The 24,616-nt window shown below is 45.0% G+C and overlaps 1 protein-coding gene across 1 annotated transcript; it reads right to left on the bottom strand.

Moving 5' to 3' along the window:
- ADA2 (adenosine deaminase 2) lies at positions 1–24,616 on the bottom strand. The gene is made up of 10 exons (XM_011367792.2): positions 24,568–24,616; positions 22,072–22,401; positions 20,578–20,797; positions 19,113–19,323; positions 7,049–7,176; positions 5,316–5,406; positions 3,569–3,677; positions 1,208–1,365; positions 412–614; positions 1–173 (listed from the first exon to the last, which is right to left on the bottom strand). The coding sequence occupies exons 2-10, from the start codon at positions 22,391–22,393 to the stop codon at positions 74–76; spliced, it is 1,542 nt and encodes a 513-aa protein (XP_011366094.1). The 5' UTR covers positions 22,394–22,401; positions 24,568–24,616; the 3' UTR covers positions 1–73.

The raw sequence follows: 24,616 nt of genomic DNA, 5'->3' as shown, positions 1-24,616 counted from the left end.
AAGAATAATTGAGAGAAAGTGGAGACAGCCTGTGGAAGGAAGCAGAGGAATGGGGTAATAAATGGCTGACTTCTCACTTTGGCCTCCTGGCCAGATCAGCTACAAAGTTATTCCATCTCTCCTCCCAGGTTTTCATGGCAGCCTTTTTCTCAGTATCCAACAGGGTACTGTACCTGTAGAAGAAGAGGAACCCAAGTCAGCCCCAGGGAAGGGGCTGAGGAACAGGATAGGAAGTATGAGGGAACCTCAGATGCTAGCAGAACACATGTCTGCCCAGTCCAAGAGCAATAACAAAACAGCTACAATATGGGGAAAACCCGCAGAAACCTTGCAGGCTTCTGTTCCAAACTTCTAAGGGAGTTGTAGAACAGGAAAGGGAGTTGGGATCTGGAAAGCACACAGGTCACTCACTTGATAGAGTTTATGGCCAGCTGTTTGAGTGTCCTCAGGTCAGCCGTCATCCCACCAATGCCCATGAAGGCCTCATAGAAATCATAGGACAAGCCTTTGGCACCAAAGACAGCTGGGTCATCAGAGCTGATCACCATAGGGTACCCAGTAGCCATCAGAACAGCTGCAGGGTGGTTTCTCAAGTCAGACACCAGCTTCAGAACCTGCCCAATAGGAGGCAAAAGAGAAAGACAAACTTTAATCCATGAAAAGAGTTGTCAAAAGGAAGGTAAGACCATGCAGCATATTCAGGTTATTTCTTATCCCCATCCCCATTCTGAACATTGGGATGACTTCTGGGTAAAGTCTTAACACAAGGAGCAGAGCCAGTCCTCACAATCTTCCTCCAGGTTTCATCACCACTACAAGCATCTGGTCGTCCTCTTGGTCCTACTCAGAGCAGCCCTCCCGAACACAGCAAGACGGACAGGTTCAGAGAACACTGAGCAACTGTGGGAGCAGCAGAATCTATCACCCCTGCCACTTCACTGGCCACCCCAATGTCCCTTTAGCTTTGTCCACAGCTTTGTCCAAAATGCCACCCCACTGGGGACCCTCACTGCTGCCTCATTATTATGAATGACTTAGGCAAAAGGACATTCCTAAATAACTACTAATTGGAGTAAGAGAGTGGAGGAATACAGAAAACAAGTGAGTTAAGGAGAAAGAAATTATACAAGAAGAAGTTTGGGAATCAGAGCAGAGGTTGAGGTTAGAGGAGAAGATCATATGGATGGGTTCCATGGATCATGCCTACCTGATTGGAGATGGGACAGACTTCTATGGGAATGTCTTTTTTCCATGACTCAGTCCAGACTGCTGGGTGTTTGATCAAAGCAAATGCATGGCCAATCCTGGTAGAGTTCAGTATTAGGGCATCCAGAAGGTTTCCATCTATGGAAGTACCCTGCCAATCTAGGGATAAAAGGGTAATTTTCAATAGGATGGATCTGACCTACAGATCATCCTCAGTTAAAGGTTTCCAGACACCCCAAGCAAGAAAAGGAAGATAAATGAACACACACACACACACACACACACACACACACACACACACACACTTTCTTATAAAAATGTTAAAGAGAGGTATGGCATGCCTTTATTTTATGTATGTGTGTATGTATGTATATGTATATAACAAATGAGGAAGTTGAAACTTACATAGGCTTTATAAATTGAACAAGGATACTCGGCTAGTAAGTAGCAAAACTGGGTTGCAAACCTTAGTTTATCTGACCCCACAGTCTCATTTCTTTCCACTTTTTGTTTGTTTCCAGAGCTATTTTCTGGGAATTTTTTGTTTATAATCTTTACAACAACATGTTGCAGACTCTGACAATATAATTATTTGTATGTACTTACTTTAATTTATATCTTTAACGGTACTCTTGGGACAATATCAATTTCAAGATCACAATGGCTGGTACAAAAAAAGTGCTGGCAGATGCTGTTGGCTGCCTACTCCAGACATCCCACTTCACCTTCCTTGCTGAGGGTGAAAATGACAGGTCCTGATTCTCCTAACTTCCTTTGCAGCTAGGATAGTCCTAATGCTGGCCTGAGAGGTTATTGGTAGGGAGCTCCTGGGGCTTCCTCCCTAATAAAAAGAGATGCCCTGGAGGACACATCTCGTTTTTCGCTTCACTAGATGTAGTCACGCCTGAATATGACTTCACCATCTCACAACAAAGTGAGGCGAAATCGCAGACTCAATGAGGACTGCAGAGACTGCATATTATGTGAGATAAACAAATTACCTTACTGTAAAACCTGTTAGATGCATGCATGCCATTCCCAGCAGGAATGTAAAATATGAATATTCCACTTTTCTTATTTTTAGGAATAAAACCGAGAATTCCCACTGCCGATTATGGCAAGTGTTTTAGGTGGATTTTCACTGGTTTCCTATCTAGTACTTTCTTTGCAAAGATTTCTTATTTAAAAAAAAAAAATAAGGACATTACTCTTGAGTATTAAATACCCAAGTCCTGGCAAAATCTTCTAGGACCATGCATCTTAGAATTTGGTTGGATCTTGTATTACATACGGTGTATCACACTGTTGAAATGATTTCACACCAGTAAGTATGATTTTCCCAACTAGATCAGAGGTTCTTCAACATTACCAAATCCTCCACAAGCAATTCTTTATCTCTTCTAGAATAGCTTTGATCTAAACTGGATCTAAATTGACTTGAAATGTCAAGAAAAAGAGGCAAACGCACTCAGACTCTTCCTCTAAGAGATGGTTTGATAAACCAAGGTTTAAGCCTGGTTGTCAAATTCAAGCTCCCCACTGCTCTCTCCTCATCTCCTTGGTCCCTTGAGGGTGACATGCACCTACGGTGCTCAAGGATGCCAGGGGTGATCAGCAGCAAGCTTTCTTTCTGGTCTAGGCCCCCAAATTTTCATTTTGATCTAAAATTGCAGCCATGATCTGGGGCTCCTTTTACTTAGGGTTTACACATTTTAAGAACTTGAATATGGCAGGGGCTGAGAGATGACCAAGCTCTCAAATTGAGCTTTGGGGAACAAAGGCTTGCTGGGCTAATGGCATTTCAGAAACAATGGCAGTCAGGCCCCTTGCAAATGGGGTAGGGGGGTCCCCTTTTCAGCACCGATGAGTGTGGACAGAGCCTCCTAGATGCCAGGGCAGGCCTGGTTTCTAGTCTCTCTTCGGCCACTTACCAGTGTGTGACTTTAAACAGGTGAATTTACTTCTCAGGCACAATTCACTCATTATGAAATGAAGACCATCTGAAAGGGCTCAAATTCGGACTCTACTACTTACCCTTGGACAATACTACTCAAGTTTGGAGGTTTGGGTTCTTCATCTATTAAATAAGAATAAAAACACCTTCCTAGCAAGACTGGGGTGAGAATCAGAAATAATATATGTAAAGTGCCTGATACTGTTATTAGCATTGTTATTCCTTCTCTGGAGATTTAAACCTGCTGTCAGAATTAAATGAGATAATACATTTGAAAGGGACAGGAGTCATAAAATGACTCGACTATAACTATACTGCCCGGTATCCCATCAGTACTGTTGAGCAACAATGCAGAGCCCTCCCATCCATCACCTCCTCTGGCCCCCTAATTATCTCCACATGGCTCACCTGTCTCTCCAGCATGAAAAAAGTAAGGCAGTTTAAAACCTTGCAAGGCTGGAATCATCAAAGCCTCCTTGTAGTAGTATAAAGAGTAGCCAGTGTCCTCACGCCCCACCTGCAGGACAGAGAGGAAGGGATGTGGAACTGTCTGCATACTCCGTGCCTTGCTTTGTTGATGTTACCTCCTGTAGCCTGTGAACACCCTTTCTTATACCCTTCCACTACTGCTTGAGGCCTCAGTCACACAGCCTTTTAAGAATAACCAGTAGCAGAATTTGGGCAGAAAAGAGTGCTTTCTTGCCCCAAAATGACTTCCCCCTTAGTCAGAGGTGTACCTTGTAGCCTCTCAGCCCTCCCATCTTGTCTTCTTGCTCTACCTTCCAAGTACCTATGCTTTAGCCCTGAGCTCCTTAGGGGAGAGACAGTGACAGAGAGAGCAAGAGAAACAGAGAGAGACAGAGAACAAGAGAGTGAGAGACTGAGAGTGAAAGAGACAGAGAGAGTGTGAGGGGGAGAGGGAGAGAGAGAGAGAGAGCAGAGCGTGCGAGCCAAGAGAACTGGTCCAGGAAAAGTGGGGATGCTGCTCAGTCACTCACCCCAGGTAGGTCCCTAGGTGGGTCAGTTTCCTGATAGAATCCCTCTGTGATTCAGCTACCAGCTCTAACTAACCAGAGAAGCAGCCACCCCCAAATCATACTTTTCATCTAAGCCACACATGCCCTAGGGCTTTGTAGCTGTATGTCAGTAGTAAGAGTACCTTTAGAACACCAATTATAATTTGGGGCGGAGATGACACATTTTTATAATAAAATAAATATAGATATTCAGTGTAGTAGAATATCTATATTCTATAGGCTTGAAAGAAACTTGGAGCCTGTGAGCAGACCCCTTGAACAGCTACCTAATCCTCCTCGGACTCCCATTCCCGACAAGTACTTATTCATTATAGTCCTCATATGGACTCTTCCAAAAGCTCCATACTAGAAGTAATCCCACTCAGGCGCCTTTGTCAGTGCTGCACACAGAGGGAAAAGCTGAGATGGGAGGGACTTATGCTCCTTTTCTGGAGAGCAGACCCTTTGAGCCACCCCCAAAGATCATAGGAGGACATCCTGGGTCCAAACAAAACAATTCCTTGAAATCCACTTCCTGGGGCTCTGGTTAGTCTGAAAGAAAGTGCTTAAGCAGTCTCCATGAAAATGTACAGATTCTATAAGAGAGTGTCAGAGTGCCTGAATGCGATTAATGAGTCATCATGGGGGAAGTGTGGCCTGGCTGCCAGCACATAGCTATGGCTTCGATTTGGTGTGGGGCAAAGAGTAGCAACACCACCTATGGATGCGCAGCTTCAAACATAGCCAGAGGAGCAAATGGGTTGAGAGGGAGGGACAGCTTTCACAGCCCTGACAGTGTGGCCGCTCCACTTCCAGACACTGGCCCGTGTGCTGAGCTTTGAGGAGCAGATGCAGGTGAGCAGAGCAGGCTAGGAATGAAGACAGAAGGCAGGGGAGTGGGAACAAGCCCACACACCATTATTGCTCCAACTTACTGAATCCCTTCCCTATTCTGGTACTTTCCATTTTAGCAGTCTGGCCTTTTCCGCTTTCCCTTCTCTGGTGACTGTCATACCCCTGCAGGTCCCTAGAAAGGGTCAGCGCTAAACTCTGAGCAGCAGCCTGAGCCTCTGCCGAGGGTTTCCATGGGTACTGCCCGGCCCTTCACAAGAGTTGCCTTGCTGTGTGGAAACAGTTACCAGGTCAAACCCTGCCACCGTCTTGGGGAACCTGGTTCGAAGCATCATGGCTGTTTGGATGGATTTCATGATGAGGGACACATTTCTGAATCTGTGAGAAAGACAGAGAGAAGCATGGGAGACAGTGTGGCTTGGCGCGGAGGGAGCTATGTGCCCCAGCAGCTCCCTCAGTGCCCATGGCTGGTCTGGTCTAGTCCAGTCCAGGGTACGTGGTGACCATTTCCTAAACCGTCAGCACCACTGTCTCCACGGCCCACCTCAACTGGGCTATTGCAATCCCTTTAAGTGGCTACAGCCAAGAGATATTTTGCCCAAATCAATGCCTGTTGAGGACTCTGGCTAGCTCAAGCTAGTCCTACAGTCTGGAAAGCATGTGAGGTAAGAGGACCCATGATCAAGTTTTATTGGTCTACATCTGGATGAAGCAAAGTGGCCTTGTCGAAAACTTGTCCTGTATCTGTAAGAGGGTGGGTCCTGGAAGTGGGTGCAGTACAGAGGCCAGCTCTCTGTTCACTAGACACCTGTGAAATGCCACAGGTCACCTGAGTCTCTGTTGGGTCACCTGGACCTGACAACTGCATATCTTCTTCCTCTGAAGTCAGCAAGGCCTGGGCACGCGAGAAACCACCTAACCAAGCTCTTACCTCCCTCTGCACCTCTTTCCCTTCAAGTACAGAATAGGGACAGGGCAAGCAGCACAACAACAGAAGCAACAAAAGAAAAGGCCTGGCACAATTCAGCGAGGGGATGAAGGTCTCTGCCTGGCAACTGGCTCACTTGTTTCAATCCTCATTTCTGTGGGCCCAGATTAGTCCTCCCACACCTGCCCATCCCCTCTCCTACAGAGCCCTGTGGGAACACTGCAGCTCAGCCCTAACACCTTCCCTGCCTCGGCCCACAGGGAACCTCTGAGCAGAACCACTGGGCCCATCCTGGCTGACCAGCACACAGGTGCAGGCCTCAGCTCCTGAGGGCCCCAGACCCTCACATGGAGGGGAGGAGATCAGGGGGTGGGGCCAGAGAGGAGGCTCCTGGGAAGTCTGGTTGCCTTTTAGAGCCCTGAGGGGTGTGATCCCCATGGCTGCTTGCCCATACATCTCTAGGCTTGGGCAGTCACAGGACTTAGACTGGCTGCTCTTGGGCAAGAGTGGAGAGCTCTTTGGTAAAATCAAAAAGAAAATGAAGCTCTAAGGCTTTCTGCACTTGCTTAGGGAAAGAATGGGTCTTTCTTCATACCACCTGGCCACATACACACATGCTGCTACAGAGTCTCCACACACAGACGCTGAGACAGCTGTCACTCAGGGGCTGGTACCAACCAAGCCCTTGTACAAACCCACACACATCACAAGACTGACTTTAGGCAGAACCCCGGTGGCAAGTTGAAACAACGAAATGGGCCATTATCTAAACATTCAGGCAAAAACATTATACCTAAAACCGAGTTACCCCAGCAGATGCAGGATCACAGCTAGAATTATCTGGAAAATTGCCCCAGTTCTTCATTTCAGTCTGGTTGTAGAGATTCAAACTAGAAGCGATTTCAGAGACAGGATTTTGCACTCACACACAAACACACAAGCCGAGCCCAGGGCCCTTCGGCATGGAGGAGTCTCTGGTCCCCAGCCTCCCTTCTTACCCCTCTTTCTCCTCCCCGATCCCTTCCCAGCCTAGGGGCTCTGCCCACATCTCATTCTCCCAACTCTTGCAGTTTCAGCCATGTTCTCTCTCACCTGCGATCTGAATAAATGATTTTGAGTCCAATAAAGCCAGGATGCTCTTTCGCAAACATACGAGCCACTTCTCTGTAGGTCCTCACTGACCACTCTTGGTTATGGATCATCCCATTCAGTTCATACACCTGGGGAGAGAGGAAGCATGGTCCTGACCAGGCATCAGATGTAAGCAGAGCAAAACTTCATTCCCACTATCAATTATCTCTAAAACCAAGTTGCACTTTGCAATTTATTTGTTCAATGCCTTTGACAGCCTCTGACATTTATCAGAGACAGTCCTAGCCCCATCTGGGATGATGATGCTCTTTGATGCCATGTGGTGGAGATGTCTGCCTGTCTCATTCATTGCTGGGTCCCCACACCTAGAACAGTGCCTGGCACATGGTAGGTGCTCAGTAAGTATTTGTATAATGAATGAAGGACAGGTCAGCTGGGGCAGGACACAAGTCAGAAAGAGTGGTCCAAAAACCCACTTCATCTCCCCTCTCCCACCCCCAAGTTGAGTACTCCTGAGGTGGCCACAGCTGCTAGAGACACCAAGAGTGACATGGTTAGAAGATCCAGGAATGGACGGTAGGCAAAACAAAAGGAAGAGATGAAGTGGGGAAGGGAGAAACATAATGGGGAAAAAGTGTAAAGAAGATCCCTCTAAAGTGCCCACTCCCAGGTTGAGCCACTCCGAACTACTGCTGGAAGAGGAGTTTGTCCCCTGCAGCTCCCTCAGCCCTCCCCGTCACTGGGCCAGGTCTCACTCAGCTCAAAGTGGTAGTTAGTATACACTGGCAGTTCTAGGTCAGCACAAGATGTGGGAGTTTTTGCAGATTGTAGGGCGAGGAAGGATGGGAAGAAATTATATACAGAATTCCATTTATTTCCATGGACGTTAATTAAGGCCCACAGTATACAATACGTTGGGCTAGGCCTTGGGAGGGATAAACAAATGCTATAAGACAGGATGCCTGGCCTCAAGGAGTTTTTAATTTAGTGGAGAGATAGACTCTCCACCAATACAAATATATGGGGTCTCAGAGGAAGAAGGGGTTCCTTTAACTGGGTAGGAGCATTCCTGGGGGAACTGCACTAGAATGGAGCCTTGAGAGGTGAGAAAGATTTGATAAACAGGAAATGGGGAGGTGGCTCTGCAAGCAAACCAGTTAATCACAGGTGGCCTGTGGCTGAAGGGTTACTGGTCCTGGCCTAGGAAACAGGGGCTCTACACAGAGCCAGAGTTGCCAGGGGTTCAGGGAGCTGAGGCTGAGAGGCGAAATGGGAGCTCATCATCCTAGAGGAGAAAAATCCTTTCTGCAGTCAGCTCTCATTTCCCTGGCGTCACAGCAGCCAGGTGCTCTCTTCTCATTTCCCACCAGGTACTTGCCTCACACCACTCTCCCCAGCCCAAGGGACTTCCCATTTCCCACCTGGCTGCACCATTGTGGGTCCTACCCTTTGTCCCTGGTCAGCCTCCCCAGCAGGCCTCTTCTCCCTAGACCCACACACAGAACAGCCTTATTGCTCTTTCTCTCAGGCAGAGGAGTGGGGATTCTGCTCTGCTGCTTGGGTTGTGGAGTGAGCAGGAAGTTCTTTCCAGCCCCTTCTCTTGGCCCCGCTGGCCTTTGCTCTTTGGTTTCCTCTGCTGCTGCCCCAGTGAAGCCTGGCATTCCACACACTCCCCTCCAAGGCCGCTTCAGCTCCCTGAGCGCACTGTTCCTGGCTGGAATTTCCTTGATTGCTCTGCCTCGGCCAGTGGACCTGCTCAGGCTTACTGACTGTTAAAGGGTGCCAGGACTTCCCAGAGGGCAGAACCTTAGGTACTGTTAACTCAATATCTAGTATTGCCCATTATTATTATGATTTACTGAAGGGGATCAATATGATCCCAGTACAATCATATGTTATCCTCAAATATGCCACTTTACAAAAGGATAATTTTGACCTAAAGGTAATTAAACAGCAGCAAACACAGACAGAAGTCTTTGCCCTTTTCTCTGCTGCCTAAACGGACATAAATTTGTTTGTGGACATGTCCTCCTCCCCACTCCTGTATCAGAAGGAGTACAATTCTTATCCCTGAGATAGAAAATCAGTGCCCAGGTGGGTCTGCATAAACAAACCTTACTAAAATAACCTTTATTTTCTATTCCTTTCCCCCATATATTTACCTTCCCCCAATTTATTGCCCCTAGAAGCCCAAACCCCTTTTCCTTTATCTTGTTACTTCTCCACAATTTATCACCATTTGTTAAAATAGTATGGAAGCACCTGGTCTACCCATTTCTATGGGTAGTCACCTCTTTTCTATGAAAGCCTCCATGCACATAAAAATTAAATATTAACGTCAAATGTCTTTTCTTCTGCTAGTGTGGCTTTTGTTAATTTGCAAGCCCCAAGAACACAACCAAAGACAAAGGAAAAGTTACTTTCTCTCTTTCCTACTTTACCAAGGATTTTTAAAGAGAGCTTTTCCTGTCACTGACCAAGGCTTTGACAGACTTCCAGGCACTCTGTTAGAATCTTCAAATCTTTGATGCTGCAAGAACCTATATGCTGGATCCCAGAGGTTCTCAAAGTGTGGTTGGAGAACCCCTGTGGGTCCTCTAGACTTTTTCAGGCAGTCTACAAAGTCATAACTCTCTTCATAAAATTTTAAGATGTTATTTGTCATTTTCAATGTTATTCTCTCATAAAGTGTTCAGAATTTTCCTGAAGCTACATCATGTATGAGTGACAACATTGCTCTGACAGATAATGACTTGTGCACTTGTGTAGTCTTGTGCTTTGGAAATTTCTCGGTTGTATTTTCTAATACACGCTATATTATACAGGATAGACTAGGTATAATCCATAAAAACAAAAGCTCTTTGAGGTCCTTAAAAAATTTTTAAGTGTAAAGGTTTGAGAATCATTGCATTAACCCAACCCAGAATTGTTACTTGAAGTCATCTTGGCATAACCTACCTGATCTACAGAAGGGAAGGACTGAGTTTTCTGCCCCATGCCTGACAGCTCTGTCATTACTGAGTCACCTGTCCAGAGTTTACCACCTCAACTGGATGGTAAACCCATGAGGGTAGGGTCCACGTTGTTTGTAGTTTTGATCTTCCCAACTCCTTCTTTATAGCAGGGGTCTCCAACCCCTTGGGCCATGGACTGGTACTGGTCTGTGGCCTGTTAGGAACTGGGCCACACAGCAGGAGGTGAGCAGCACAGGAGAGCTAAGCTTCATCTGTATTTACAGCCGCTCCCCAGCACTAGCATTACCGCCTCAGCTCCACCTCAGATCATCAGGCATTAGATTCTTATAGGAGCACTGGTCCCTGTTGTCAAAGAGGTTGGGGACCGCTGCCCTGTAGCACCAGAGTGGGAGCTCCATAAAGAAGCATTCACTTAAGAAGAGTACTGTCTCCTTGGTGTTTTAAAAGCACTAAGCCCCTGGCAGCATGTTTGAATGGATGAATAGATGGATTTTGGAGAGGTGACTGGTGGAGCAGTGCTAGCAGAACAGAAGGAAGACAAAAGAACCTTTAAAAAAAAAAAAGCGACAAATGACAATTCTACCTAAAATAAGACATCTGATAGATTAATCAGGTATAGAGAAATGCGCGAATGATACAATCAGAGGCCTGAAGGGGGCTTGCATATGGCAATGGTTCCAAGTCACCGATTCTGTCATTCCAGTACTTATCCCAGGAAAAGCCAGGCGTTCCAATCCCACTACAAGTTCCCACGGGCAGCCACGGAGACAGGATCTGGCTCCTGGGGCTGCAGATGCTGAAGCTATATCCAGAGTGTTTCCTGGTCTCCTGGTACCCTGTACTCCTGGGCCTCTGGCCTTAGGCGAAGAAACTGTAGGCTTACTAGAAGCACCTAGGACAGAATCTGAATGCTTAAGAGCACCCCATTTCCAGTGGAGATGCCTGCAACCCCTCCCAGTCTCCCAGCTTGTGTGGTTGATATATTTTTGTGAAGCCAGGTGTTGGAGGAAACTTGTCAGCTGGTTTGGAGGTTCTGGTCAGCCTTCTGGGTTCAAGTTCCCAGTGGAGATACACTCTGTCTCAAATCACTCCTATCTCATAGAATCATAGCAAGGATGAAAAGAGTTAATATTTGTAAATCACTTAGAAATGATAACTGTTAATAACATTATTACCATTACAATTTTATCACCAGATACAGAAAAATAGCTCAAAATCTGCAGTTGTCCTAACAATCTGTAAGTACAAGTAGACAATGTTGTGTCAGTCATTCATCTAAGACTAAATGATACAAAAACTGCTATATCCATGTAACAAGTCCTCTTGAATTAAAAACACATTGGACTCAATTTAGAATATCTCAATTTTACCTTATAGTTTACTTGAGAAACTGTAAATTTCTGGAAAAATTATTCAAACTACATATTACTTTCATAAACCAATATAAGATTACACAGTTTTACTGTCTGATATCATGGACTTACAGAAATTTGAAGCTGAAAAGAACAGAAGGGAAATTTGGGAGCAGAGTTGCTCAAGGTCACAAATGCAAAAATTAGTTTACATCAGACCAGAAACTAGGACTCAGAATTTCTAACTCTCAAGGCAAATGGCTTTCACTACTAGAACATGATTAGTTTAACAAGCATTAATTGAGCTTCTGTGTGTCAGGCATATGCCAAGAGCTTTATATCATATCTCATTTAATCCTCAAAACCACACTAGTAGGTAGGTCTCATTTTACGGATAAAGATTTTGAGGCTTAAAAAGGTTAAGAAACTCAGTCTTACTGCATAGTTGGAGCTGGAGGTCTGCCAAGTTTCAGAATCTTGCTGACTCTGAATGTCTCCTGTCATCGGAGTGGCCCCTGCCTTCACCTTTATACTCTAGTGTCAGGGCATCTCAGAATCTCGGCCCTAGCTACACATTAGAATTACCTAGGGAATCTCTGGGCTAGAACCTGTTTATTTTTTAACTCCCCCAGGTGATTCTAATGTATAATATACAACTAGGGTTAAGACCTACTAGTTTTGTCGATTTGACAGACAAGTAAATAGCACAATTACAGCCTGGAAAGATAAATACTATTGTCCGTATTCTTGCAGAGTAACACCAATAACATGAAACAGTGGGCACTGCAGCAAAAAGTCAGGAGAAATATTTAATGATGGGTATGCTAAGAATCCAGGAAAAATCTAGGGGGTAGGGGATGAGGGGAGTACAAGCATTGCTTGTTACACAAGTGACAGCACAAGTGACACTCCCAAGAAGTGTCTCGAATGACCATCATGGGTTCTCTTTGCCACTGACCTGTGTCTTCCTAAGACCACCCCCTCTTCCCCAATCACCACCATCAGTAAGTGCCAGCAGGGCCATCTCCTGTTGATACCTCTCAGGTTATGAGTTCCACTCTGCAGACTGGCCGGGACCTAGTCTGCATCTCAGATTCAGGCTGTGGGGGAAGGGACTGAAGCCCAGGAGATAAGACCCTCCTAGCAACTGTTGCTAAAGGCAAGTAGCCTTTGTTATCAAGCATTAGTAACACAATAGGAGGCTGAGCAGCCAGGATAGTCCATCAACATCATCCCAGGCCCTGAATTAGCCCCACAAGTAAGAGGGGGAGGTAGTGCGGCTCAGCAAAAGAATTCCAGAGCAGACGGTTTTTAGTTGTTAATGTGTTGATGGCTCCCCCTACCCTGGCTAATGGGGGGCATTAAGGCATAGACTCTCTATTGCAAGAGGCCTTTGTTCCAGGGTCAGACCAGAACAAATGGTCAAATCCCATCCCCCTCAGCCTCCACCAGAATCCCAAATCCCAGCAGCCCTCCACCTTCTAGGAAGTCGGCTGGGGGATGGTGGGGCAGGTGGGGGGTAGGGCAGAGTGGGGAGAGGGGAAGAGCTGCGTAGGGTCCCCAGGGTAAATGCCCTGGAGTCCAAGTCTCCCCACTCGGTAGGGTCAACCGCAGAAAGGGGGAAGACTAGACAGGAAATCAGGTTCTGGCCTTTTTCTGTCCCTCCAATTCAATTTCTCAACAACTTCCCCCAAATACTTCCCCACCAGGCTCAAGATGAAAATCAACAGACTTCAAAACCACCCACACCCAACTCTCTGCAATTTTCTCCCACTCACTGCGGCCCTCTGTTCTACTTGGATCTCCCCCACTACTTCCCACACTGAGAAAGCTGCCAGAATTGGCCCGACTGGAAGCAACTCCCCTAGCAGGGGCCAACTCCCTCTGGGTAAAGCATCAGCCCAGTGCATCCTGGGGGCTTTCAATTTCCGGTGGAAGGACTAGAGAATCAAGCCGGATGCCCTCTCCAGGGCTCCTTTTGAGAGGAGTGTGGCTGCCACAGTCACTCCTTACCTTGCTGGTCACTCCTTACCACCAACATAACCTTGGTCAAGTTCTTTGACGTTTGCAAACCTCAGTTTCCACATCTGTAAAATGCGAGGTTGTCGTGAGGCTCAAATGAGGCAATGAATTCAGAGCAAGTGCTTTGAAAGGTCAAGGTCAGACCATCTACATCAGAATCACCAGGAGGAGAGAGGAGGGTACTAGTTAACTTTGCAGCTTCCTAGCCCTACCCTAGAGCACAGAATTAGAATCCTGGGAGGTCGGGGTTCAAACAGTGTCTCCGAATTTTCACATGTACACCCAGGTTTGAGGACCACCACCAAGCATGATTATCCCTATTGGTGCCTCCTGAGGACACCAGGCAATGTCAGATCTGGTGCCAGTCTGAACTAGCCCACAATCTAGTTGAAAAACCAGGGCTTATATGTTATGACACAGACAACACAAGGCAACAAATCAACATTACAGGAGACAAAGGGAAAGACATGGACCCCCACAGACACAAGAATCAGGCGGGGCTTAAGCCAGAGCCCGAGAGAAGGATGGACTTAGAGGGGGTGGAGCCCATGCTTGGAGAGAGAAGGGTTTTCCAGGCCAAAACATGGGAAGAAATTATTCTGGCAAGAGCAGTTTCTAACACCCTACATAGGCCAGGCCCAGTGTCACCTCACCTTCAGAAATTCTTCTCTTAATAAATGATGGATTGGACCTTCTCTTTTCTTTTTAATGGGTTGTTTGTGCCCAGGTCTTATTTACTGTACTCACAAAACTTAATGAAAGCTCTATTGAGGTGCAAAGGTAAGCTTCATTCCTACCCAAGAACTCAGATATAGAAACACACGTCTGTACTCAGAATTAAGCTATCAAACAAACATCAGATCCTGGTGGAGATAAAACACTATCACCTGAGAAAATGCTCTTCACCTTCCAGCCTGGAGCTAACCTCAAGGAAGGTATTAATATAGCTAAGAGAAAAGGTGGGTCCAGAATGCAGAGAAAGGGAGAGCTGAGAGTCAAGGAAGCTTTTGTTTCAGAAGAAGAGAAAGGAGCACCGACCCACAAACTGGAATTACTGGTTCTTGGTGCAGGTGTATCCTTATTTAGAGGGTCCTTGAACCCATTAAATCAAACTGGGGGTAGTAAAGTCGGTTTAGGAATCCTAGCATTTTAAAATTTTAGTATGCAAAAATATCCAGAGTTGCTATACATTGCATTTCCAGGAAAATTTTATAGACGTATATGGATACATGTGAAAACACAGTCTTCAATGGTCAATTTAGTCTAGTACTTTCTTTTTTTCTCCTGGGGAAAGGGTGATAGCTTTCATCAGATTTTCCAAAAGTGAAGAACACTGTTATGAACTCCCTTAGACAATCAGAGCCTCAGAGACAGGGCTTTTTTAGGACTCTGGCTTACCAATACCGTTATGGCTATAATTTAGCTTCAGAAAAGGTTAAGATTTGCCTTCAAGGAGAGAATTTCCCAATCAGTAAACAAAAGTGTCTAGTCTGATTGATAGTTTTCTCTGAAAAACAGCATTTGAACTTTCTTATTTATATATCTGTCTCTTACGAATTTAGTCAATGAATTTGTGTTAGTCCTCTGGAGCCCTATCACTTCTGGGTGTATAGACAATAAAATTTTTGAGCCCATAAAGACCATGGAATATGGTAACAAAACCAAATTAATGTCATCCTGTGGATCCTGCCCCAAACTTGGTATACTCAATATTGGTATACTCAATTTGGTATACCATGGCCTTGGTATACTCAATAAATATTTGAATAAATGAGCAAACTAGTTTGGATACAGCATAGAAGAGAACTGTACCCAAAGGTCACTTTCCCCAAGCCACTCAGAACCTTTAACAAGCTCAAACTCTCGTGAACCTACCAAGCAGAAAATTCAGAAATCCAGCCCACTCCCACAAAACCCCAAACCCCCATCAAAAAAGTCCTCGGGAAAGTTTACTTCAATAGATTGACCAAAAGAATCATCTAGCAGCCCTTACTTACCTAGAACTTCTCTCCTCAACAGATGCGTCCCTCCAGCACGGAGGCCTGAGCTTCCATCAGCTGGAGTCTGTAAATCTGAGGTTGGTCCATCTCAGAGTACTGGAAATCCCAATCATCCTTTGCTTCTGGCCCAAAGCCAGCATATATATTTTGCATAGGTCCCCCTTCTTTAGACTCTTCCTAATCTTTTCCATTCTACTCTCTCCAAACTTCCTTCCTTAAAATCAAACCAACAAAGTCATCTTTAACCTTTTCTTAGAGTGGTCCGAAGACTCCATTTTCTCAGCTTACTTTAGGAGAGGCCCCTTCTCCTGCACCCCAATTCCTGCCATTCTCCGAAGCCATTTCATCTTAGGTCTTTTTGGGCATGCTAAATCTCAAGGATACACACATCCCTTTGAACTGACACTTCATGGATCTTGCTTGGGAGCTTATCACCCAAGCAGCTCCGCTTCTGATAAACTCAAATTTGCTAGTTTCTTCCCTGCCTCCTGTCTTTCCAGGTTGCTTACTCCCTTACCAGCCACTCTGCAAATTCCTATGCCTTCATTTTCACCTTGTCTCCATGCATCTGCTCTTCTCATTGACCCACTCCCTGTGCTCTCCAGCTGAGACCCATGATGCATTACTACCATCACTTTCTTGTCATTATCCTCAGGTCTTCATCCCAGTACTTCCACTTCGTTTGTCCTGCTAACCTAGACTCCATTAAACCATTTTCTATATCTACGGGTAGGGTGACACAGAAGGGAATCACACACCAGCATGAACTACCAGAGATCTTGTCTCCATCACAGGCTCGCCTTCCGAGATCTAGGGAATCAGTTTATCTTTCTGGGATCAGCAACCTGTCCATCCCCCAAGGAGGTTCTCTCAAACACCCACCACTCTTCCCTTAGTCTCAGTGAACATCTTTGCTTTCCTGTTATAGAAATAAGGGGAGGCGGGAAGGACCTCCTCCCTCAGTTCTGCACTCTTATCCTTACAATGTCTGTATCTGCCCCTTGGAGAATGTTCTCTGGTTCAAAGGCAGTCTCACTTCCTGCCTGCTGGAGTGACCTCTTCTTTTGTCCTAAGGAACATCATGTCATCTTTTATCCTCTTTCTTCCCTCTATTTTAACCTCTCCAGGCTCCTTCCTTATGTGTGCAAAGTCCCATCCTAAAAAGGACCCTCTTGGACCCAGTGTTCTCTCCTAGCTACTTCCCTCTTTCTTTTTCTCAAATCACAGGCAAGGTCTTGATTCAGCCAAAACTGGCCCAAATTTATCAAGTGCATTTCCTTTTTTTTTTACTCCTGGAAATTAGGCTTCTCTTCTCAGCATACCATTGAAACTACTCAAAGGTGACCTCCTAATTTCCAGATCCAATGCCCTCTTTCCAGGCCACACGTTTCTCGACCTCACCCTGCCATGTGAAACCCCCTTCTCCTTGACCTCTAGAAGAGCTCTATCCTGGTCCCCTCTTACCTCTGTGACTGCTCCTTTTCACTCCACTTTGTAAACTGTACATCTCGTTTGATGTTTGTAGGGCTCCCCTCTTGGCCCACTCCTCTTCTCATCTAATGTCTTCTATGGGAGCCTTATCCTCTCTCAGTTTTAATGATCACCTTTCTGCAGATGAATGTCAAGCATTATGTTTCCAGGCTAGAACTCTCCTATGGTCTCCAAACTCATGTATCCAATCACTTCCTGGACATCTTCATGTGGATGTTTCATAGGCATCTCCAACTCTACACGTTCAAAAGCAAAGTGACCATTTCTCCTTCTCTACCCTGCTCCTCCTCTTGCATTCTCTATCTCCATAACAGTCACCACCAATCAACTCAAGCCAAATGCCAGCAAGCCATAGTAGAAGTCTCACCCCATATAGTCTATCACCAGACCTACAGATTCTTCCTCCTGCACCTGGCTTGGATCCATCTCCTCCTTCTCATTGCTTCTGTCTTCCACAATCTTGTACCCGCAGCTTCCCTGGTCTCTTTACTGGTCTCCCAGTCCCTAATCTTCTCCCTTTTTCACCAGGGGGACTCTTTACACTGTAATCCATTTTCCCCAGTGCTGCCAGAGTGATCTTCCTAAATTGCAAATGTATTCACACTCTCTTGCTTAATACCATCCAGTGGCTCCCTTTCACCTCCAGAACACAACATTTAATATGGTGCCCAAACTATTAATAATTAGTTCTGTCTACCTCCCTTGTCTTATTTTCAATGAGTATCCCTAGAATCTTAGGCTCTAGTCATGATGAGCTCCTTACAGTCTCAAATGGGCTTCAAATGAGTGTCTAAGAAATCTATACCTTTGTTTATGTTACTCCCACTGATGTAAATACCTTCACTCACCTTTGTCCTTTGACTCAGTGAACTCATCCTTACCTTCCAGGACTCATTAGAACATTCTCTTTCCTCTATAATGCATAGTTAGTCTTTTCTCCCACCCATTAGGTAACACCAACCCATTTCTTTCTTTGTATTCTCTCTATATCCTGTAATGGTTCTTTAATATCTGCAAGAATATCAGTCACATGTATTTGTTTACCCATGAGTCTCCCAGAGAGAAACTGTTTTCCTTCTTAAGGACGTAGGTTCTGTCCTATATGACTGTGTACACCCAGCACCTAACAAGTGCCTGACACAGAATAGGAGCTTGCAGATATTTAATGAATACATGAAAGAAGAAAGGGAGAGAAAAAGAAAAAGATAGGGAGGAAGTGAGAAAGGGGGAGGGGTTTGGTTAGAAAAAGAGTAATAACATTGAGGTGGTGAATACACTCTAGACGTGAGAGGCTCTCATTTCATGCCAAAGAGTTAAAATTTATTCCACCAAGCTTGAAGAAAAGGTTAAGTGTAGAATGATTTGAAGAGAAATCAGGGAGGAAGCTCCTGCCGTGGAACAGACAGGAAGCAAGGGAGTCTGTAGTCCCCAGAGGGGAGGAAGGTGAAGGGAAAGGCATTGTGCAGGAAGCCACTCAAGGCCTGGACCAAGAGCAGATGATGGCAGAGAGGAAGGGGCCCCAGCCAAGGAGGAAGGGAAGTCGGGGGCAGAGGGTCACAAGACCCTTACCTTCCACATAGGCAGCTCAGCCAGCACTGTCAGTCCACCAGAGCCATGCCCTGAGCTCTGATAGGAGACACTGTCATAGGCATATGGGAAACCTGGGAAGGAGCAAGGCTTTTCACCAGTTCCTATGTGATAGCAGCATTGCCCATAGAAGACCCCAGATAAAATGCAACTGGGTTCCACAGAAAGGGCCTCCAGGAACTTACCAATCCCCACTGTTACATGCAACTAGATCCATTTACCAGATTCCTCACCTGTCCCACAACAAGAGCATTGTCCTGAGGGACTCGGGGAAGCTAAATTTTGATATGAAAGAAGACAGGTCAAAAACGTCCAGGCACAAGACATTGCTCAGAGTCCAAGGCCAGGGAACCCTGAGCACCCAGGAGGCACTGTGTATCTGTGAGAAGGTGAGAAGTTGGGATCATGAGAAAAGGGAGGTAAAAAGGCAGTGAGGGTCACATTCACAGTTTTGCTAGGGCCAGCTCAGTCTATTTCAGGTTTCCTTGCTCATGGTGGCCCCTGAAAAGGCACATGTCCCCTTGGGGACGAAGCCATCATTCAGTCCTGTACTGTACAAGAGTAGGAAACCTGTGAAGACTTACAGGGTAAGATCTGAAAATCAAGCCAGCACAGAAGAGAGGAAAGACTGGCTCACCGGGAACAGCATGGCTCTGAGCTCCAGGTAGAACACATTGTCCTGGTAGAACTCCTCCAGGCCCCGGAAGATGTAGTCTCTGAACACCGGTGCATAGTTGACAAGGCCAGAGATTGTAAAGAATATGGTTTCAAACTTAGACCAGATGATATCTTGGTTTGCATAAGTCACTTCGGGGTTCTTGGTCATCAGAGTGAAATTGCTCAGCAGGCTGTCCAGAACACAAAGGAGGTTTGTTGAGGAGGCGTGCTTCAGGCCATTACCTCAAGGCATCTGCAGGAGCCCTGCCTTGTGTCTCCCACCCAGAGGAAACTGGGATGCATCATTGTGAGCAGTGGTGAGAGGCAAAGAGATGCATCTGCGCTCTTTAGTGGAGGCCTCCGCCATGAGACCCACTTTGTACCCACCAGGAGACGGCTCAGGTAGGACGTTCCCACCAACCAGGCTCTCGTGCTTCCCTTCGCATGCTTAGCCAATCTGACCCTGCTGTACTTACATCCTAGACCAAGCTCTTTTTGGGTAGTGATATGCACCAAATTTTGTCCCCCCACCCCAAATTCATATGTTGAAACCCTAACCCCCAGTGTGACTGTATTTAAAGATAAGGGCTTTAAGGAAATGATTGAGGGTAAATGAGATCATAAGGGTAAGGCCCTAATCAAATAGGATTTTTATCAGAGACACAGGACATGAATGTGCACAGAGGAAAGGCCACAAGAGCACAGAGAGAGGAGAGCCAAGGAGAGAGGCCTCAGGAGAAACCAAGCCTGCCTACACTTTAATCTTGGACTTCTAGATTCCAGACCAGTGAGAAAATAACTTTCTGTTGTTTAAGTCACCCAGTCTGTGGTATTCTGTGATGGCAGCCCTAGCAGACTAATACAGTGGGTCTGGTAGAAATAACCCTGGACGTGGCCCTACGTGACCAGGTTTATATCCCCAACTAGCCATTTACCAACTGTGTGGCCTTGGGCAACTTCCCTAACCATGCTGAGCTTCATGTTTTTTATTTGTAAAAGGAAATAACCTCATGAAAGTACTCTATAGATGATTATATGATTAAAATAATTATTACTTATAATATTACTGTACAAGTTTGTTAGGAAATTTTTCCATCATATTTTCAAGCTGTTTTAGCCACCAGCTAGACTGTCATTGCTCCAGGAGCTGGGAACTTTTCTTCTTTCTGGTCTTATTGACCATCTAGACAAATTTCATTTGATGCAACAACAGTAATGCTGTCAATATTTTTTGCTGATAAATTGAATTTTAAATATCAGGTACTTCCCATGGACAGAAGAGGTGTTGAATACCTTTCTGCAGTAAAGTATCCTGTAAAGTTAAAAGAAAAACTTCTTGACTTTTCTAAGGCCAGATTTTTACATATGGGTGTGTACCAAGGGAGACATACCAGCACTCTACCCAACTATGATAGGCACATGACACATTCTGAACCACCACTCACCTGTTGTCAAACTCTGTGACATTATATAGCTTCTTTCGATACTTCTCCAACAAAATCCACTCTGAACATTCTGCTGGTGAGGGTGGAGTTGGGTAAGCAAATTTGAACATCAGGATCCCATTTCGAGTGAGACAGAAATGGCAATGGGGCCTGTAGGTGACATTTTTCACCAGCCAGTCCATACTTGAGATGCTGATGTCATGGACATGCAAAGCAGCCCCTGGAAAGGGAAGAAAAAGAGCAGGGGGTAGGTTGAGCATCGAGTCCAGATTCTAGGGCTCGGGGCCTGTGAGCCCAGTGTAGATGGACAAGAAGTGGTGGGAAGCTCCAGGATTTCTGCCTGACCACATTCCTCAGAACTGAACATAATGTACTCTTCCCTGTCCAGCTCGAAGACTTCTAGGCTGCCTTTGTCTCCAGAGGACGACCATTGCCTTTTTTGCTCAAGTTTAAAAATAAGGCTTCCTTGGCTTTAAAGGCAGCATGGTAGGCTGGAAGAATGTCAGGCTTGGAAGCAAAAGATCAGGGTTTGAGTTAGGGCTCCATCAGCTTCTAGCCTTATCACCCAACACTGCATGAAGGGATGTAATGAGAATGAGCCTCAGTCCCTGCTCCCACCCAGTCATGTTTGCTGTTTTCCTTGACCCCCTCACCCTGCTCCCCAATACCCCACCCATTACTTTCCACTTGAGCTTCTGGCCTGCAGGTTTTACCATTTGAGGCCCCAGGCTTGTCCTTCAGACCTGACACCAATTTTGACTCTCATGCTCCTCAAGGCACAGTATACACTGTCCCTCTGTTCTTCTTGCTCCGTCTTCACACCTGGCCTTGGCATTGGCCCCTTGGCAGGTGTCCCAGCTGTGTCACCCTCTCTAAACCTTACATTCTCCATCAACTGGGGATGCTACTTTACCAACCTCATAGTTTTTATTTTTTTTAATCTCTATTTGTAACATTAAATTTAAAAGGTAAAGTCCTTGAGAGCTGCAAACCGCTATTTACATATGCAGGATAATTATTTTACTATCCAAAGAAATGTGTTTATACTGTAGAAATACACTAGAAATGTGTTTATCCAAGATGCTATTTCATGTATCTTATTTGGTAACTTAGACCCTGGAAAAAGGCTAGAAGAAAGGAGTGCGAGGGAAGATGTGAAAGGAAAACTAGGATCCTGTGAGCCCAGGATACTGTCTTATGGGTGGATGCTTTTCCAGCTTTATCAGAGAAGACCAGTGGTACCCAGGGCCCACTTTCTGCTCTCCCTCTGAGGCTGAGTTTCCTCAGAAGCAGGGTTTTTGGTCTCCAGGGCAAAACGGCAGCCACCTTTCAACAGCACCTTTCCTCATTTGCCAGGAAGAACAAGGCACAGAGTAGCTGAGTGGCATTCTCTCTGCTCCATTTAAAACAGCAGCTCCAATAACAATAACAGCTCCAAGTTTAGTTTTCTCCTAACTTCCCAGGAAACCCAGACTCGTCCCTCCGAATCTCTACCTTTTGGCATCTTCTTCAGGATATTAAACACCTCGCTTTTCTCAATGAGATTCTTGGCCTGGAAAAAGTGCATGCTGGGTGGGAACTTCTGAGTTTCCATGGCCTGCTTCATCTCAGCCTTTTTGAGGGCCATGAGTCTCTCATTGGCCAGCTCCTCTTCTTTCTTCAGCACCAGCTGTCCTCCCAATTGCATCGTCTTCTCTCTCATCAACAGCTGACTTCGTGCTTCATCTATGGGTATGGCTGAGCAGAAAAAAGACGCCGCCACTGCCAAAAGCAGAGAGAGCAGGGCTGGCCACACAGATGGGCCACCCATCAACATTGAGATGCCTGGAAGAGAGGAAATTGCTCAGATGGAGACTCAATAGGTCTAAAAAAGGTAGTGTGTAAATGAAAATCTACAGATTCTCACTCCCTGTTCTCATTACCAGAAGGTAGCGTATTGAAGGATTCTTTTCTGAGACCCTAGAGAAAAGAACTCCAAGTACAGATAAGGAGGGGTTTCCCAAATAAAAGGTTAACATGAGGACTCCTTGTAGTGGAGTTTTTTGGTCAGGAAGGCCTGCTTACACATAGAGCAAGACATTACAATCAGATTTTTAGTGTTTCACTTTTAAATATAACCATAGAGCAAAGTATCACAAGGCATATGAAAAAAAAGGCTCCAACATGAAAGAGAAACTTAAAAAAAACACAGAGAAGGAACTAAAGGGAAATGGAGACAGTGCAGGAAATAAAAGAAAAAGTCAAAAGAACTGTAATAAATATCTTTACAGAGATAAGAAAAGATATTGTATCCATAAAACAAGAACAGAAAAATAAACAAAATGAAAAAGGGCTTTTAAAACTTAAAATATGAAGCTAAAATTTTAAAACTTTACTAAGCAATATTAAAAGATGGAATTGAAAAAAAGTTTTTAGAAAGTATGAAAAAATAGGAGAGAAAAAAACAAGATGGTTATTGGTTCAGAAAATTCAACACCCAAATAACAGATATTTCAGAAGAAAAAAAAAATAGATGGCAGAAAAAGGAAATAAAATAATACAAATAATATAAATAAATAATAAGATAATAAAGGAAATACGAGAAATTGTCCCAGAACTGAAGACTTGTGTCTCTAGATTGAAAAGACTTGTTGAGTACCTACCTAGCACAGCCAATTACTCAACAGTGACACCAAGATATATCATCTTGATATTTCAAAATATTAGCATTTAAATGATTCTAAAAGCTTCCAGGGAGTGGCTAGTCCAGGTGGGCAGTAAGTAGGGATTTAAGGGAGGAAGGAAAGAAACTTGTATTTATTGAGTCTCCTACTAGGCACTATGTTTAGCACTTTACATGATTATCTATTTGAATTACATTTACGAATTGTTTCTGCATACTTGAAAGTATAATATGTTTTACTGGAAAGAAAGTATAATATGTTATTATACTGGAAAAAATCAAGACCTTAAAATAGGAGACCTCAGGAACAGTCCCAAATTAGTATGGCTTTGTAAGACCTTGGGCAAATTACTTAATGTCTAAGGATCTTAGATTGCTCACCTGTAAAAAGAGTGAATTAGACTATATCAGTGGTTCCCAAAGTGTGATATATGTATCTTCAGTGATACAAAATATCACCGTTCTGGTTGAATAAAAAAATTTTTAAGCAAATTATTTTAAAGAAATATATTATGTAAATAGAGGTGCAGGGACATGATAAAAATGGAAAGTTTGGTAATCACTGAGATATATTATATCCCAGATTCTTTTCAGGACTAGCATTTACTCTAGTCTTACAGTTATGGTCGGAGCTATAGATAGCCCCAAACCAGAGAGACAGACTTTTGAAGAACACTTCAACTTCATTAAGTCCTCGAATCTCTCCTCAGACTACAGTGTTTGCCTGCAACTGAAATCTCTAAGGCAAGAGGACGGTGACATCCACATTGCCTGCCATTCCATCTACCTCCATGCTGCACCGTCCACTCAATGGCCCCAGCCCCCTGTCTCTTTCTTCCTAGTGACACATAACAGAAGCCACCAAGTTCCAAAATCTCCACTCCATCCTCTCTAAAGACTCTAAAAGTATTTGTGTGGCCTAGCATCTGGGGACTTTTCCTGGCCTGTCAGACAAAATTTATCTAACACTGGTCAGGACCAGCTTGGTCAAGCATAAGGGGAAAAATCCCTTTTTCTATGTTTACGCATCTTCCTTCTCTTTGAAAAGAGGATGAATGAAAACTCTACAAAAATACTTTGTTTTCAGACTGAGAACAAAGGAACAGATCATGCATTTGTGATTCTGAGTCAATGTCCTTGGGACCACAACCATTTTCAAAAACCTGTTGTGGAGAAAGCCTAAGTCCTTCCACCCCACCAAAAGGGGAGGGGAGAGGGCAGCTGCTGCCAGGTGAACGAAGACTAAGCGCCCAACTTCCCAGCTACCTACGGTAACCTCACAAGCCCAGTGCTCCATCCAGACCCCCACCCCAGGGGATCCCAGTTACCTCAGAGCAGCTCCAGAAACCGTAGACTGTTTGCCTAGTCCCCTCAACA

The sequence above is a fragment of the Pteropus vampyrus genome, unplaced genomic scaffold (assembly GCF_000151845.1).
Source record: "Pteropus vampyrus isolate Shadow unplaced genomic scaffold, Pvam_2.0 Scaffold137, whole genome shotgun sequence".
Taxonomy (NCBI): domain Eukaryota; kingdom Metazoa; phylum Chordata; class Mammalia; order Chiroptera; family Pteropodidae; genus Pteropus; species Pteropus vampyrus.
This window is presented reverse-complemented; position numbering and strand designations above follow the sequence as displayed.

Excerpts from the sequence above, each read along its gene's own strand:
- ADA2 (XM_011367792.2), bottom strand. The coding sequence starts at position 22,393 with ATGTTGATGGGTGGCCCATCTGTGTGGCCAGCCCTGCTCTCTCTGCTT. Across the intron at positions 7,177-19,112 it reads TCAGAGCCATGCTGTTCCCG|GTGTATGAACTGAATGGGAT; the intron begins GTGAGCCAGTCT and ends CTCTCTCCCCAG. Across the intron at positions 615-1,207 it reads TCTGTCCCATCTCCAATCAG|GTTCTGAAGCTGGTGTCTGA; the intron begins GTAGGCATGATC and ends CCTATTGGGCAG.